General features: G+C 42.8%; 1 protein-coding gene across 2 annotated transcripts in view; it reads right to left on the bottom strand.

The window, feature by feature from the left end:
* Positions 1-1586: 1586 nt before the first annotated feature.
* Positions 1587-17667, bottom strand: part of LOC143293022 (neurotactin-like) — a 133492-nt gene continuing 117411 nt past the window's right edge. For both annotated transcript variants that reach the window (XM_076603823.1, XM_076603822.1), the window contains exons 2-5: positions 16522-17492; positions 9046-9409; positions 8531-8602; positions 1587-6606 (exon numbers count right to left, since the gene is read on the bottom strand). In XM_076603823.1, the coding sequence (XP_076459938.1) occupies positions 5885-6606; positions 8531-8602; positions 9046-9409; positions 16522-17331 (1968 nt within the window). In that variant the 5' untranslated portion in view covers positions 17332-17492 and the 3' untranslated portion in view covers positions 1587-5884. The remainder of the gene's footprint in view (positions 6607-8530; positions 8603-9045; positions 9410-16521; positions 17493-17667) is intronic.

Genomic DNA, 17667 nt, shown 5'->3' with positions numbered 1-17667 from the left:
CGTCTTTCTGTCATTTTTGGGGGGTGTCGAGCATATGCAGTTTAATAATAATAATGATGATGGTATTTATATAGCACTGGATCTTGTGCAGAGACAAATCTAAGCGCTTTCACACCAGTCATTCACGTTCGCATGCATGTATATGAATGTGTATTGTGTGTGCGTGTGTTTATGTTGGTTTGTGCCTGCCTATGTGTGCGTATGTGTTAGGGTAGCTGTTAGATACACATGTATGTTAAAATGTATGTGTGTGTGTGTGTGTGTGTGTGTGTGTGTGTGTGTGTGTGTGTGTGTGTGTGTGTGTAGTCACATTTTGGTGTGTGTATGTAACATTGATGTAATGTTTTATGTTAACAAAAGCGTTTTTGTAAAGCACCTAGAGCAGATTTCTGGATAGTGTGCTATATAAGTATCCATTCTTCTTCTTCTGATTATTATTATTATTCACGCTCCCTGTGTGTGTGTGTGTGTGTGTGTGTGTGTGTGTGTGTGTGTGTGTGTGTGTGTGTGTGTGTGTGTGTGTGTGTTTGCGTGTCTGCGTCTGTGTGTCTGTGTGCGTCTGTGTGTGTTTGCCATTGTGAAAGAAGAAGTGAGGGCGAGGCTGACTTTACAGTTTTCTTTGTCTTTCAGACAAGCTGGGAAGGTGAACGTTCGGTGGGAGCTAGTTCAAAACGTGTTGTTATATAATAACATTGTATCGTTTGGTGGGAGGATACGTGTACGTGTGTGTGTGTGTGTGTGTGTGTGTGTGTGTGTGTGAGAGAGAGAGAGAGAGAGAGAGAGACAGACAGACAGACAGACAGACAGACAGAGAGACACAGAGAGAGAGAGAGATAGTGTCTGTGTCTGTGTGTGTGTCTGTGTACGTGTGTGTGGAGTGGGGCGAGGGGGATGTTGTGGTGTGTGAGGGGGAGAGAGAGAGAGTATGCATGTGTGTGTGTGAGAGAGAGGTGGGGGGGGTGTTGTATGTGTGTTCGCGATAGTGTATTTTTGTGTGCGTGTATGTGTCTGTGTGCATGTGTGTGTTTGTGTGCATGGATGTGTGTACATGGATTTGTGTGCGCGTGTTTGTGTGTGGAGGCGGGGGGGGGGGGGGGGAGGGTGGAAGGAATGGGGGGGGGGGGGAAGCGCGCTGTAATCATGAACAAAGTTAGAAGCAGGTGCATGACCATTTCAATTCTTTTTTGTTGTTGTTGTTGTTGTTGTTAAGATAGAAAGGAAGGAAGAATCGAGTTGAAAGAAGAAAAAAAAACACAGATAGGTCATATAAATCATTAAATCGACGAGGGAAAAGAGCATGGCTATGAATAAAATAAATAAATGAATTAATTATTGATTGATTCATATACAAACAAATAAATAAACAAGTAAATAGATAAATAAACAGATACACAGATAAATCAAGGAATGAATGATTAAACCGATCAACATCTGAATAAAAGAAAGAAAGAAAGAAAGACAGACAGAAAGAAAGAAAGAAAGAAAGAAAGAAAGAAAGAAAGAAAAATCAGAAGAAAAAAAACCCCAATAACAGTGTGAACTGACAAACAAATAAATCAGCAACAATTAACAACAAAAAGAAGCTGTGGAGATCATTCATTTTATTGTCGTTAAGCATCAATCATAATTATAAAGAAGCAACACGTATTTGATGACATGATTAGAAACAAACTAAGAGAAGATAAAACGAAAATCTTGATATCAATTTTCACAATCACCGGTGTGCCAGCAATATTCCAGCAACAAATGTGATGTACATAAACTACCTTGTCAAAAACGTGTGATAGAATAGTAACATGATACACCAACTTCCTCGGGATTTTGTTGTTGTTGTTGTTGTTGTTTCAGCAGTATCAGATTGTGGTCCGCGTTAACTCCATTGATGTCATTCTTGTGTATGCCTCCCCCAAAGTGCATTCCCAATATGTCATTAATGAAAAAAATGAATAGATATGGAGAGAGAGAGAGGGAGAGAGAGAGAGAGAGAGAGAGAGAGACAGACAGAGAGACAGAGAGAGACAGACAGAGAGGGAGAGAGAGAGAGAGAGAGAGAGAGAGAGAGAGAGAGAGAGAGAGAGAGAGAGAGAGAGAGAGAGAGAGAGAGAGAGAGAGAGAGAAAGTCCGAGACAGCAATCAAACAAACATTTTAGAGAGAAAGAGAGAGAGAGAGAGTCCGAGAAAGCGATCACACATTTTAGTTCACGTGGAAAAAAACAAACAAAAAAACAAAACAAACAACAACAAACAAACATAAGCAACATTTCTTTTTTACTTTTTTTTTATCCACCTCCCTATCTTCAAAACAAAAAGGGGAAAAAATCAAAACAAAATGAAAACTAACCACAGAGAGAGTAATGTCATTCAAAACAACAACACAAAATCAGACACAACTGGACATCGAGGAAAATGCATATAAAAGAGGACATTGAACAAGAACATGTGAATCTGAAGATACAGAGACAGAAAGACAGACAGAGAGAGAGAGAGAGGGGGGGGGGGGGGGTTATGGGGAGAGATTGTAAGAGAGAGGAGAAAGGTACGAAGAGAGTGAAAGAAGAAGGATGGATGGAGGGAAGGAGAGAGAGAATAACGGAGGGAGATAGAGGGGGGGGGGGGGGGGAGCGAGAAACAGACACACAGAGAAAGAGATTAAATCAGAGAGAGACAGAGAGACAGACAGAGAGATAGAGAGAGGCAGAGAATTATCAAGAGGGTTTCAATCATAGAATTAATCACAGCATTTGCCAAAAACATCAAACAACATGGTGTTTCATCTCACGATCCGCCCAAAAAGGAAATAAAATCGCCCTTCATCATAATTAGCGCACCTAAAAGAACCCACGGCAACAAAAGGTTTGTTCCTGACAAAATTCTGTAGAAAACTCCACTTCGATAGGAAAAACAAATAAAACTGCACGCCGAAAAAAAAAAAAAAGGGTGGCGCTGTGGTATAGCAACGCGCTCTCCCTGGGGAGAGCAGCCCGAATTTCACACAGAGAAATGTGTTGTGATAAAAAACAAATACAAATTATTAAATTATTGTCTGTCGTGAGGTACATGACATGACGTCACAACACCTAGAGAATGAACCTCGTATCACATTTTGTCACACACCATGTTGTAAGGAAAACAGCATTTTGTCACATAATATGAAAACAAAAAAAAACAAACAAAAAAAAAAAAACAAAAAAAAGCTCACGTGTTCTACTTTTGGAATCATGGTATTCTACAAAATCGGCCGTCAGGAAAATCCAAATATTTTATCACATTGATTGCCAAAGGAATTTTCCCAGAAGGAGAATAACAATTCAAACTATATCAAAAACTGTAATGTTCAGCATTTACATTTTTGCTGGGTATATTGAACTCTCCTGGATACGTGTGTGTGTGTGTGTGTGTGTGTGTGTGTGTGTGTGCGCGCGCGCGTGTGTGTGTGTGTAAGAATCTGGGTGTGTCTTTTTGCGTGTAAATGTTTTGTTTATTTGAAACGTTTGTTCGAAGATTGATTATTATCTTAAAACAAAGACAAAGTAGAAAATTAATGATATTACATTAATTTTCATATGGCGTTCCATTACATCTCTCTCTCTCTCTTTCTCATGTATAGATTGTCAATATATACACGCCTCTCTCCTCCCCTGTCAGTCTCTCTCTATGTCTGTCTCCACTGTCACTGTCACTATATCTGTCTGTTCAGTCAGCCTCCCCTACCTTCTTTACTCTTCCCCTTGTCCATTCTTCCTTCCGCTCTCCACCACGCCCCTTACCCTATTGTCCTCGTTGTTATTCATCTATCGCGATATTGTATTGTAGCATAAGTTCTACGTTTATGTTGGCACATGCTTGTGTAATTTTTGACGTTGGTGTTGTGAACTGACTCTCGCTTTTTTTTTTCTTCTTTTTTTTTTCTCAATTATTATTCTTGCCCAGAGGGCCGGATATAAACAAGTACTTTGTGCTTGCTCCTTTTCCCTCGTAAAATAAAATTTCGTTCATTCGTTCTCTCTCTCACTGGCACCTCATTTGATTTCCACCCCCTCCGCTCTTGTTCTCCTTGGCTCATACCAAGCAACGAGTCATTCGGATGAGACGATAAACCGAGGTCCCGTGTGCAGCATGCACTTAGCGCACGTAAAAGAACACACGGCAACAAAAGGGTTGTTCCTGGCCAAAATTCTGTAGAAAAAATCCACTACGATAGGGAAAAAACATTGCATGCAGGAAAAAAAAAAGAAAAAAAAAGGGTGGCGCTGTAGTATAGCGACGCGCTCTCCTTGGGGAGAGCAGCCCCGAACTTCACACAGAGAAATCTGTTGTGATAAAAAGAAATACAAATACAAATCTTTATTCATTTTTCACATTATGAAGTCTTCACTTCCTGACATCAACTCTTATAGAACGTCTTCTCTGGTGCAGTATTTAAAACTTTTTTTTTTATATATATATATTAATGCTTAAAAAAATGTCATAAAATGTCATGTCATCATCCGTATATACAGACAATTGATTTTCTGCCGGTCAAACAAATCAGCTAAACGAAAATCTTCCAATCACCCACAATATATAATTAAATGTATTAAACGCAAGCCAAGTAACATGAAAATAAAAAAAAAGATTTCGCATGACGATCCGTTCAGACAGACCTGAAACCTTCCGAACATTATATGTACAAAACGGTCAAAGATATACAAAGCAATTCTTTCAGAATAAAACCAAGCGTCAAATTAATGGAACCACAGTGAGAAATTTCCTGCGCAAAAATCATACACACACACACACACACACACACACACACACACACACACACACACACACACCAACAAAACAGACTTACAAAAAAAACCAAAAAACCCACATGTTCCATTTGGTATCATTTCAAAAGCCGTTAATACACCGTTCTGCATGACAAAATAACAAATAATTTCGCTGATACACATGGCTATAGCTTTTAAGGATGTTGCTGTTTATGTGCTGTTATTGTTGTGGATAACGTGTCTCAGAGTGCATCATGCATGCCGTGTGTACTTGGTTATGTTTGGTAAGGGTTAGTGGAGGGTTTGTGGTGTGTGTGTGTGTGTGTGTGTGTGTGTGTGTGTGTGTGTGTGTGTGTCTGTTTGCGCGGTGGGAGGTGTTGTGGGGGAGTGGGGGTTGGGGGTGGGGGGGACAAAAGGAAGTCTTGGTATGAGTAAGGTGTTGAGTGCATAACGTAGGGGCAAGCGCTCGCACATTTTGCACACGCGTGAACATATGAATTTTTTATATCTGCACAGTCGATTCAATACATTATTTCTTTTGGCTACCCAGAACCAAAGCAGTTAGCAGAATAAATGTGATATATAGAAAATAAGTAAACAAATCAGAAACCTAAATAATTTTTTTTCTAAAGACAACAATTTAGTAAAATACATTCTATTCAAAGAAACATGCACGTTAACAATTAGGTCACAGATAAAGAGAGAGAGATAGAGAGAGTGTGTGTGTGTGTGTGTGTGTGTGAGAGAGAGAGAGAGAGAGAAGAGATTGAGAAAGGGACATAGAAAGAGAAAGAGAGCGACAGAGAGAGAGAGAGCGACAGAGAGAGAGAGAGAGAGAGAGAGAGAGAGAGAGAGAGAGAGAGAGAGAGAGAGAGAATCCTGAAGAAGAATTACAATCCGCAATATGTTCGAAGTTGATAATACAGACAATACTTTAAAATCAATAGTTTAACTCAAATGATACTTTGATACATAACACGATGGCAATAGATAAAAAAGAAAGAAAGAAAAAACCAACATTCTGAACAAGGCTTACAAAGTCAACACTCATTCCGAAATCAAGAAATAAAAAGAAACATAATAATAAAAGAAAAAAAAGAAGAAGAAGCAGAAACAAAAAGAAATTCCCATCAGTTAACAAGACCGCAAGCCACCACATGATGCCCCCACCAAAACTTGCACCGGAAGCGCTCGTACCCTTCCGCCGGAAACACGTGATCGGACAGCAGAGCCGTGCAACCAGCGCCCGTCGGCTCCCACACGGGGGCCTGGGGCCGCCCCTCGCGCGCGAAACCCATCACCTGCTGCCTCAGAACCTTCTGGAACTTGAGGTCCGAGCCCGAGGGACGGAACCCGAAAGCCTGGAAGTGGCCGAAGAAGACCAGCAGGTCCCAGCCGTGGAAGGCGTAGCGAGCGGAGGAGACGTTGAGGAGGTTGACCGGGGAGGACGGCGACGCCACCACCACGCCTCTGAACACGGGAGAGTGGCGCCGGGTCGAAGCGGAGGACGTGGCCCCGGCTGCAGCCGCTGACGCCAGGAGGTGGACGGGGCAGGTCAGACAGACATCGGTCACCAGGCTGGTGTACTGGTACTCCGGGGTGAGCGACGGAGACGGCGGGTACAGCTCAAGAGCTGTCTCGGCCAAGGGCTGGGAGGGAGTGGAGAAGGAGGAGGAGGAGGAGGAGGAGGAAGGGGATGGGGAGGGAGGAGAGGAGGAGGAGGAGGAGGAATTGAAGGAGGAGGAAGAGGAGGGGGTCAGCTGCTCCATCAACGTGGCCTTGTAGTGCTGCCACGTCCAGGAAGAGATGGTGGGGTCGAAGGGGAGCAGGTCCGCCTCCTGGGCTGTCGTCGCTGTGTGGACAAAAAAAAAAGAAAAAAGAAAAAAAGAAGAAGAAGATGGATCAGGGTGCGTTTGAATAGTGATGTCTTTGAAAATGGCGCACTATTTAATCGACCATATTTGATTCGACAGGGCAACAAGAAAGTCTCGTGTAAAGTCCTGTCGTAATGTACGTCTCTCTCTCTCTCTCTCTCTCTCTCTCTCTCTCTCTCTCTCTCTCTCTCTCTCTCTCTCTCGGGGCACACACACACACTCTCACTCACTCTCTCTCTTTCTCTCTCTCGGCGCACACACTCACTCACTCACTCACTCTCTCTCTCTATCTTTCTTTCTTTCTTTACCCCCGTCCCCCACGCTCCCCGCCCCCCCCCCCCCCACACACACACACACATAATATATGTATGCATACATACGCCAAATAATGTATGAGACGAATGTCTCTAAAGGTAGGACTTAAAACCTCGTAGTATAACTTCATAAACAAAAGAAATAAAAATGAACGACACAGCTGACAACTTTAATGGAAACTGTACACAAGGCATGCTGTGGAAAAGAAAAACAGAATCATGTGCCTGTGTGTACATTGGTGCGCGCGCGTGTGTGTGTGTGTGTGTGCATACGTGTGAAAGAGAGATGGAGGGAGGGAGAGATAGAGACAGAGAAAGGGAGGGAGACAGAGAGGAAGACAGAAAGAGACATAGAGAGAGAGAAAAAGAGAGAGGCAGAGAGGAAGAGACAGACAGAGGGAGAGAGAGACAGAGAGTGACAGACAGAGAGAGAAGTTTAGATGAGGTGGGAGTAGTGAGTAGTAAAGAACAGAGAGAGAGAGAGAGAGGCAGAGGCACCACTTCATGCCGACATGGCCTATTCTCTCACTGAACACACTGGGAACATCGAGAGAGAAAGAGACACTAAAAGAGAAACAAAGAGAGAGAGGGGGGTGCTGGGGAGGGACAGTGAGAGATTGAGATAGAGACAGACACAGAAAGAGACAGAGAGAGACAGACAGACAGAGAGAGAGACAGAGACAGAGAGAGAGACAGAGACAGAGAGAGACAGACAGACATAGGAGTAGCGAAGAACATGGACAGAGAGACAAACACAACACATGACCGATTCACTCTGTAAACAAGAGAGTGTAAACGTCGAGAGAGAAAGAGACAGAGAGAGAGAAACACACAGAGAGAGAGACAGAGACAGAGACACAGAGAGACAGACAGAGACAGAGAGACAGAGAGAGAGAGAGACAGAGACAGACAGACACAGAGACAGACAGAGGAGTAGCGAAGAACATGGACAGAGAGACAAACACAACACGTAATGCCGACATGACCGATTCACTCTGTGAACAACAGTGCGTAAACGTCGAGAGAGAAAGAGACAGAGAGAGAGAAACACACAGAGAGAGATAGAGAGACAGAGAGACAGAGATACACAGAGAGAGAGGAAGTCACAAAGAGAGACAGAGACAGAGAGACAGAGAGAGAGAGAGAGGAGGCCACAAAGAGAGAGACAGAGAGACAGAGAGAGAGGAAGTCACAGAGAGAGACAGAGAGAGAGAGAGAGGAAGTCACAAAAAGAGAGAGAGACAGAGAGAGATAGAGACAGAGAGAGAAACAGACACACAAAGAGACAGAGACACAGAGAGAGAAAGAGACACAGAGAGAGAAACACAGAGAGAGAGAGGAGGTCACAAGAGAGAGAGAGACAGAGAGATAGAGGGGAAGAGGAAATCACAAAGAGAGAGAGAGAGAGAGAGAGAGAGAGTAACAAAGAGAAAGAGATAGCGAGAGAGAGACACAGAGACAGAGATAGCGACAGAGAGACACAGACAGAGAGAGAGATGAATTAGTGGAGGTGTGGTGGTAGTAGAGGACAGCGGAGACTCTCCTACAAAGGCAACACTTGACGCCGACATGACCGATTCACACTCACTGAACACAGTGGGAACGTCGAGACCGCGGCCGTGCTTCCATGCCTGCAGAGGTGTTTCCTTCAGAATGTGGCCTGCACGCACACACAGACACAGACACAGACACAGACACACACACACACACACACACACACACACACACACACACACACCGGCACACACACACAAATAGATAATACGTAATACACCGCCGAATAGATAAGCAAACGAACCAAAATGAGTGACTGTACAGTGACTACAACGAACGAATAACGTGAATGAACAAACGGAACAACGAATGAAAGAATATACCACCGATAAAAAATAAACCAACGAATCAAATTACCCAACCCAACCCAAACCCTACCACCGCCAATCCTTCAACCTCGCCCCCCCCCCCCTCCTCCTTCCCCCCATCGCCCCTCTCACCCTCACCCCCCCACCCCCAAGTCCCCCCCCCCCTCCCCACACACCAAAAAACAACAGCAAAAAAAGCAAAAACAAAAAAACACACCGAGACACCCGCTGACTCACTCACCATCCACCACCACAGTCAAAGCACCCCCGCGAGGATGAGGACTCCGACGCCGACCCTCCGCCACGGGCACTCCAAGCCCTTCCTCCTTCCCGAGACCCCAGGAGGACCGTGAAGACGTCTTCCACCACCAAGGACCTGCCCTCATCACTTCCACAGCGCTCAGCCTCCTTAGACAGCCGGCGTCAGGACACTCGGCGAAGTTGAGCAGGGCCAGGTTCTCGCGGGAGGCCTGGGCCGAGGTCGTGTTGAGGACCGGGGGGCCGCTGGCCAGCCAGGCCCTGTGGAAGAGGCCCGAGGTCCTGTGGGAGGCGGTGAGGAGAGCCTGGGTCAGGGTGGCTCCGGATCCCTGGCCCACGACCGTCACCTGCAAGGGGTGTGTATGGGCATGAGTTTTTTTGTTGTTGTTGTTGGTTTTTGTTTTGTTTGTTTGTTTGTTTGTTGTTGTTTTTTTGTTGTTTGTTTTTTTGGGGTTTTTTTGGGGGGTTTTTTTTTTAATGAGATATTGTTTCTGGTTTCTTTCAACCAACATTGTTCCTAATTTCTTTAAAATCAGCTTTGTACCGAGTTGTTTTTTGTTGTTGTTTTTATCATAATTGCTCCTAGGTTCTTTATAATCAATATTGTTCCTAGTTTATTTTTAATGGCATTGCTCCCAGTTTCTTTATATTCAGCACTGTCATTAGTTTCTTTATAATCAGCATTGTTCCTAGTTTGATCATAATCAGCAATGGGCCTAGTTTATTCATAATCAGCACTGTCCCATAATCATTATTGTTGTTAGTTCTTTTTATTAACATCGTTCCTAGTTTCTTTATGATCAACATTATTCCTAGTTGCTTTATATTAAACATTGTTCCTTTTTTATAACCAACACTGTTCCTAGTTTCTTTGTAACCAGTATTGTACCTGGTTCCTTTTTTTTTATCTTCATTATTCCAAGTTTCTTTATAATCAGCATGGTTCCTTTTTGTAATCAGCATTGTACCTAGTTTTTTATCATCATCATTTTTTTCTAGTTTCTTTATAACCAGCATTGTTCTTGGGGTCTTTTTCTCAGCATTGAACTTAGTTTCTTTGTATCATCATTGTTCCAAATTTCTTTTTCTCAGCATTACTACTATTTTTTTTTTTATGATCAGCATGATTCCTAGTTTCTTTGTAAACATCATTGTTCCTAGTTTCTCCATAATCAGAATTGTCCCCAGTTCCTTTATAATCATCATTGTTCTTAGTTCTTTGTATCAACATCGTTCGTGGTTCCTTTGCAATCAACATTGTTCCTAGATTCTTTTTAATCAGCGTTGTTCCTAGTTTCTTCATAATCAGCGCTGTCCCCAGTTCCTTTACAATCATTATTGTTCTTAGTTCTTTGTGTCAGCATCGTTCCTGGTTCCTTTACAATCAACATTGTTCCTCGATTCTTTTTAATCAGCATTGTTCCTAGCTTCAGTATTATCAGCATGGGTCCTAGTTTCTTCATAATCAGCATAGTTCCTAGCTTCAGTATAATCAGCATGGTTCCTAGTTTCTTTATGATCAGCATTGTTCCTAGTTTCTTCATAATCAGCATAGTTCCTAGTTTGTTTTGTTTTACCAGCATGATTCCTACTTTCTTTATGATCAACATTGTTCTTGGATTATTTATATTCAGCATTGTTCCTTCTTTATAACCAACACTGTTCCTAGTTTCTTTGTAATCAGTATTGTACCTAGTTAATTTCTATCATTATTATTCCTAGTTTCTTTATAACCAGGATCGTTCCTAATTTCTTTTTCTAAGCATTATTACTTATTTCTTTATAATCAGCATGGTTCCTAGTTTCTTCATAATCAGCGCTGTCCCCAGTTCCTTTACAATCATTATTGTTCTTAGTTCTTTGTGTCAGCATCGTTCCTGGTTCCTTTACAATCAACATTGTTCCTCGATTCTTTTTAATCAGCATTGTTCCTAGCTTCAGTATAATCAGCATGGTTCCTAGTTTCTTTATGATCAGCATTGTTCCTAGTTTCTTCATAATCAGCATAGTTCCTAGTTGGTTGTTTTTTTTACCAGCATGATTCCTACTTTCTTTATGATCAACATTGTTCTTGGATTATTTATATTCAGCATTGTTCCTTCTTTATAACCAACACTGTTCCTAGTTTCTTTGTAATCAGTATTGTACCTAGTTAATTTTTATCATTATTATTCCTAGTTTCTTTATAACCAGCATCGTTCCTAGTTGTTGTTTTTTGTTTTTGTTTTTTCTCAGCATTGAACCTAGTTACTTTTTATCATCATTGTGCCAAATTTCTTTTTCTCAGCATTATTACTAATTTATTTCTGTATCAACAGCATGGTTCCTAGTTTCTTTGTAATCAGCATTGTTCCTAGTTTCTTTATAATCAGCATCGTTCCTGGTTCCTTTACAGTCAACATTCTTCCTGGATTCTTTATAATCAGCATTCTTCCCAGCTTCTTTATAATCAGCATGGTTCCCAGTTCCTTTATAACCAGCGTTGTTCCTAGTTTCGTCATAATCAGCATAGTTCCTAGTTCTTTTATCAGCATTGTTCCTAGCTTCGTTATAATCAGCATAGTTCCTAGTTCATTTTTATCAGCATCGTCCATAGTCTCTTTATGTTCAACATCGTTTCTAGTTTCTTTTAATCACCATTGTTTCGTCTTTTTTTTTGTATCAGCATCGTTCGTAATTTTATTTTAATGGCATTGCTTTTAGTTTCTTTTGTAATCAACATTGATTCTGTTTTCTTTTCAGCAACATTCTTCCCAGTTTCCTTTCTATAGCATTGTTAAACATTCCTTGTACCCGCCAGAAGACGAGGCTCAATATTTTTTTTTTTTCCTTCGTTTGTCATCGTCACTATTCTATGCAACTTTCAGTCATCGACTAGAAATGGTTCCATAGATTACTTGTCTATTTTCAGCAGACTCCCCTGGTACTTGCTCCCCACGAAAAGATGAAGTTCAATAGTTTTCTTGTTAAATACGAATTACTGATACGCAGAAAAAAAGATAAAGAGGGTGAGGAAGGGAGGGGGAAAAGGAAGGAAGGAGGGAGGGGAGAGACAGACAATGACAGAGAGACAGAGAGAGAGAGAGAGAGAGAGAGAGACAGAGAGAGAGAGAGAGAGAGAGAGAGAGAGAGAGAGAGAGAGAGAGGGAGAAAGGTCTGGAATGAGATCTCCACTGGATATTAAGTGAACGGTGTTATTTTGTTGATGATTTATCTCTCTCTCTCTCTCTCTCTCTCTCTCTCTCTCTCTCTCTCTGTGTGTGTGTGTGTGTGTGTGTGTGTGTGTGTGTGTGTGTGTGTGCGTGTGTGTGTGTGTGTCTCCATGTCTGTGTGTCTCTGTCTGTGTGTCTCTGTCTGTGTGTGTGTGTCTCTCCATGTCTCTGTCTCTGTGTCTCTCTATCTGTGTGTGTGTGTGTATGTCTGTGTGTGTGTGTGTGTGTGTGTGTGTGTGTGTGTGTCTCTCTCTCTCCGTGTGTGTGTGTGTGTGTGTGTGTGTGTGTGTGTGTGTGTGTGTGTGTGTGTGTGTGTGTCTCCATGTCTGTGTGTCTCTGTCTGTGTGTCTCTGTCTGTGTGTGTGTGTCTCTCCATGTCTCTGTCTCTGTGTCTCTCTATCTATCTGTGTGTGTGTGTGTGTGTGTGTGTGTGTGTGTGTGTGTGTGTGTGTGTGTGTGTGTGTGTGTGCCTCCATGTCTGTGTGTGTGTGTGTGTGTGTGTCTCTCTCTCTCTCTCTCCACCCACACACACACACACACACACACACACACACACACACATATATATATATATATATATATATATATATATATATATATAGATATATATATATATATATATATATATATATATATATATATATATATATATATATATATATATATATATATATATATATATGAACGTCCGTGTGCAGCAAGCACTAAGCGAACCAACCAAACGTGAAAAAAGAACCCAGTGTGAAAAAGGCCGTTGTCCCTTTCAAACAGTACAGTTGTGTTGAAAAATCCACTGCCGCAGTAAAAAAAAAAAAAAAATAAAAAAATAAAAAATTCATTTACGGACAGAAAAAAAATATTTAAAAAAAAACTAAATAGAATAAAACAAACAAAACGAGGAAAAGAAAAAGAAAAGAAAACAAGAGAAAAAAATGGACGGCGCTGCATTGTGCAAAAAAACCCGCGAACTTTACACAAGGAACCGCTGTGTCAAAACATGATGTGATACAGTTCACTGAATGCAGGCTCCGGGTATGGATCATCAGCCCATTAAGGACGCCATCAACCATTCCCTCTTACCTGATCGATTCGTGAAGAAGAAGGAGGAGGAGGAGGAGGAGAAGAAGAAGAAGACACACACACACACACACACAAACACGATAATAATGATAACAATGATAAGTAGAAGAAGGAGGAGGAGGAGCAGAAGAAGAAGAGAAGAGAAGAAGAAGAAGAAGAAGGAGAAGAAGAAGAAGAAGGAGAAGAAGAAGAAGAAGAAGAAGAAGAAGAAGAAGAGAAGAAGAAGAATGCGAAGAAGAAGAAGAAGAAGAAGAAGAAGAATGCGAAGATGCGAAGAAGAATGTGAAGAAGAAGAATGCGAAGAAGACGAAGAAGAAGAATGCGAAGAAGAATGCGAAGAAGAAGAAGAAGAAGAAGAAGAAGAAGAAGAAGAAGAAGAAGAAGAAGAAGAAGAAGAAGAAGAAGAAGAAGAAGAAGAAGAAGAAGAAGAAGAAGAAGAAGAAGAAGAAGAAGAAGAAGAAGAAGAAGAAGAAGAGTTATTTCTAAACTCCTGAAAAGCCCCTGATCGAAATTTCAACCATTTTCTTCCATATCTGCTTGCAATAAGATTACAAGTTCTGTTGTTGTTTGTTGTTGTTGCTGTTGTTGCTGTTGTTGTTGTTGCTTTCCTGGTGTATATTTTTTTTTTCCTGTTAGCTTTGGGGAAATCGAGTTTCTATGAATAAATTTTCCCCCCTGCGGTGGCTGAGGAGGTTTGATGGCTAGGTAGTGCCATTAACACATTAACAGAGACTGTCCTCCAAAGGTGAACCTGTCCACTCCTACATCCTCCTCCCCCTCCTCCTCCTCCTCGTCTTCTTCTTCCTCTTCTTTCTTCTTCTTTCTTCTTCTTCTTCTTCTTCTTTCTTCCTCTTCTTTCTTCCTCTTCTTCTTTCTTCTTCTTCTTCCTTCTTTCTTCCTCTTCTTCTTTCTTCTTCTTCTTCCTTCTTCTTTCTTCTTCTTCTTTCTTCTTCTTCTTCCTTCTTCTTTCTTCTTCTTCTTTCTTTTTCTTCTTCCTTCTTCTTCCTTCTTCTTCTTCTTCTTTCTTCTTCTTCTACATTCGTGGGCTGCAACTCCCACGTTCACTCGTATGTACACGAGTGGGCTTTTACGTGCATGGCCGTTTTTAACCCCGCCGCCATGTAGGCAGCCATACTCCGCTTTCGGGGGAGAGCATGCTGCGTATGTTCTTGTTTCCATAACCCACGGAACACTGACATGGACTACAGGATCTTTAACGTGCGTATTTGATCACAAGTATGTCTGGACATATGTTGACCTGGGAGATCGGAAAAAAATCGCCACCCTCGGCCCACCAAGCGCGATTACGGAGATTCGAACCCGGGACCCTCAGATTGAAAAGTCCAACGCTTTAACCACTCGGCTAGTGCGCCCGTCCCATCCCTGGATGAGATCGGGTGCTATCTGAATCTTGCTCCGTTATCAAATAACCCTTTTCAGCAACATGAACACTGGGAGACGAAGGCAGGGAGGAAGTAAAGCATAAAAATGTTGAAGACTGGAAAGATAAAGAACGAAACGATAATTATATAAACATATAAAACGCAGAGGAGAAGAAGAAGGAGGAGGAGGAAGAGGAGGAGGAGGAGGAAGAAGAAGAAGAAGAAGAAGAAGAAGAAGAAGAAGAAGAAGAAGAAGAAGAAGAAGAAGAAGAAGAAGAAGAAGAATGCGAGGAGGAGGAAGAAGAAGAAGAATGCGAAGAAGAAGAAGAATGCGAAGAAGAAGAAGAAGAAGAAGAAGAAGAAGAAGAAGAAGAAGAAGAAGAAGAAGAAGAAGAAGAAGAAAAAGAAAGAATGATGCGAGAAAATCAATCCAAACAGACCTCATGCATGAAACATTTTGAATTTGTTTAGAAATAAATAGGATTGATTTCAAAGCAGCAACAAAACAACCAAAAAGAAAAAAAAAAAGAAAAAAAAAGATGCAGGCTAATGGCTATTTCGTGTCCCTTAATACATTTCTTTTAATGCATTAAAACTTTATACAATATTCCTTTGCAATTCAGTAGCATTTGCATTGAGAGACTTGGCGAATCCTAACGGGATGTCACCGGGGTGTGAATAATGAATGAGCAGGGAAAAACTAAATATCAAACGATATTATTTTTCATTGAAAGTGATGTTTTGTTGTGCAGGAAAACCTGTGAGATAAAAAAAGAAGTTCCTTCTAGTTGCAATGAATGAAGAGCCATCATCATATGCTTCATACCAGCAGAAAATGCACACGTTTTGGGAAGGATCAATCGTTTTTGTTTTTTTGTTGTTTTTTTGTTTTGTTTTGTTTTTTTGGTTTTCTTTCTTCTTAAACAATAAACCATCTAAATCTATGCCAGTCGTGTCTTTTCTAAAGTAACAACAGCTTCTTTTCCCTAGTATCAAATCCACCTTTCATTATGTTACCATCGTTTGATAAATTCCCTGGCCCCTATTTCAATGTTGCTTTTATGAATCTCTTCTTTTCTTCTGCCCGCGTGTTATTAAGGTTTATAAAATATTATATCCATCGTCGTCTGTCTGTCTGTCTCTCTCTCTCACTCTCTCTCTCTCTCTCTCTCTCTCTCTCTCTCTCTCACTCGCTCTCACTCTCCAATGCACACGACATACACACACACACACACACACACCACTACACAACACAACACAACACACACACACACACACACACACACACACACACACACACACAACACAACACAACACACACACACACACACACACACACACACACACACAATTCAACACAACACAACACAACACAACACAACACAACTCAACAGCACAACGCAACGCAACGCAACGCAACGCAACGCAACGCGACACGACACGACACGACACGACACGACACGACGCAACGCGACACGACACGACACGACACGACACGACACGACACGACACGACACACACACACTACACTACACTACACTACACTACACTACACTACACTACACTACACAACACAACACAACACAACACACACACACACACACACACACACACACACACAGCACAACACTACACAACACAACGCAGCACAATACGACACACACACACACACACACACACACACACACACACACACACACACACACACACACACACACACACACACACACACCACAAAACACAACACAAACACATCACACTTCTCCCACCCCCCACCTCACTCACCTTGTTGGGGTTTCCCCCAAAGTTCCTGATGTTGTCCCTCACCCACTCCAGAGCCAGCACCGTGTCCATCAGACCGTAGTTCCCAGACGTCCCACTGGAAGAGTTCCGACTCAAAGCGTCCAGCGCCAGGAACCCAAAAGGGCCCAGCCGGTAGTTGACGCTGACGAAGACAGCCTGGGTGGACTTGGTCGCCTCGGGAGTGGGCGACATGGGCGGGGAGTGTCCAGACCCGTACAGCAGGTCCCCCCCGTGGATCCAGAACATGACCGGGCGGTTGGACAGGGGGTCCAGCGACTGGGTCCAGACGTTGAGGAAGAGGCAGTCCTCGCTCCCGACGACGGAGTCCAGCCGCTTGAAGCCTCGCCGCGGGGGCTGCACGCAGCTGGGCCCGAAACGCCTAGCCTGGAACGTGCCTCTCCAGCACGTGCCCAGCTCGTGAGACATCCTCCCGGGCTCCCTCCACCTCCTGGACCCGACAGGGGGCTGGGCGTAAGGGATCCCTTTAAAGACGTACACGCCCTCCTCCGCCATCCCCTCCACCAGCCCGCACTGCGTGTGGGTGAGCACGTGCGTCCGTGCCTGCTGCTCTGTCCTCCCGTCCCAGGACAGGACGTCCCCTTGCCAGGACGGCACCAGAACGAAGACGTAGACGAGGCAGAAGAGGAGGAGGACCAGGCTGATGGTGATGATGCTGATGACGGCGGCGTAGAACTTGCACAGGCCAGGGTTGTTGTCCAGGCGTCTGCGGACGTAGACCTCGTGGTAGGGGCCCTTATCCTTGAGGAGTAGGTATTCCAGGTCGCTGGACATGGTTGGGGAGGTGGGGTGGGGGATGGGGGCGTGAGGGGTGTGGAGTTACTGGCTGGTGGTGTTTTGATGGGGGTGGGGGTTGTGTTTTTTGGGTTTAAAAAAAAAAATTGGTGAAGGTTACGCTTTAAACCACGAGTGTCAGGGATGTATTGTCAAAGACCCTGAAACAAAAGAATGAAATGTCGTCCATCAGTTAATACAATGATGATTGTATACATATTTATATAGAAGAGAGAGAGAGAGACAGAGAGACACAGAGAGAGAGAGAGTGTATGTGTGTCTGTGTGTGTGTGTGTGTGTGTGTGTGTGTGTGTGTGTGTGTGTGTGTGTGTGTGT

Source organism: Babylonia areolata, chromosome 18 (assembly GCF_041734735.1).
Source record: "Babylonia areolata isolate BAREFJ2019XMU chromosome 18, ASM4173473v1, whole genome shotgun sequence".
Lineage (NCBI taxonomy): Eukaryota > Metazoa > Mollusca > Gastropoda > Neogastropoda > Buccinidae > Babylonia > Babylonia areolata.
This window is presented reverse-complemented; position numbering and strand designations above follow the sequence as displayed.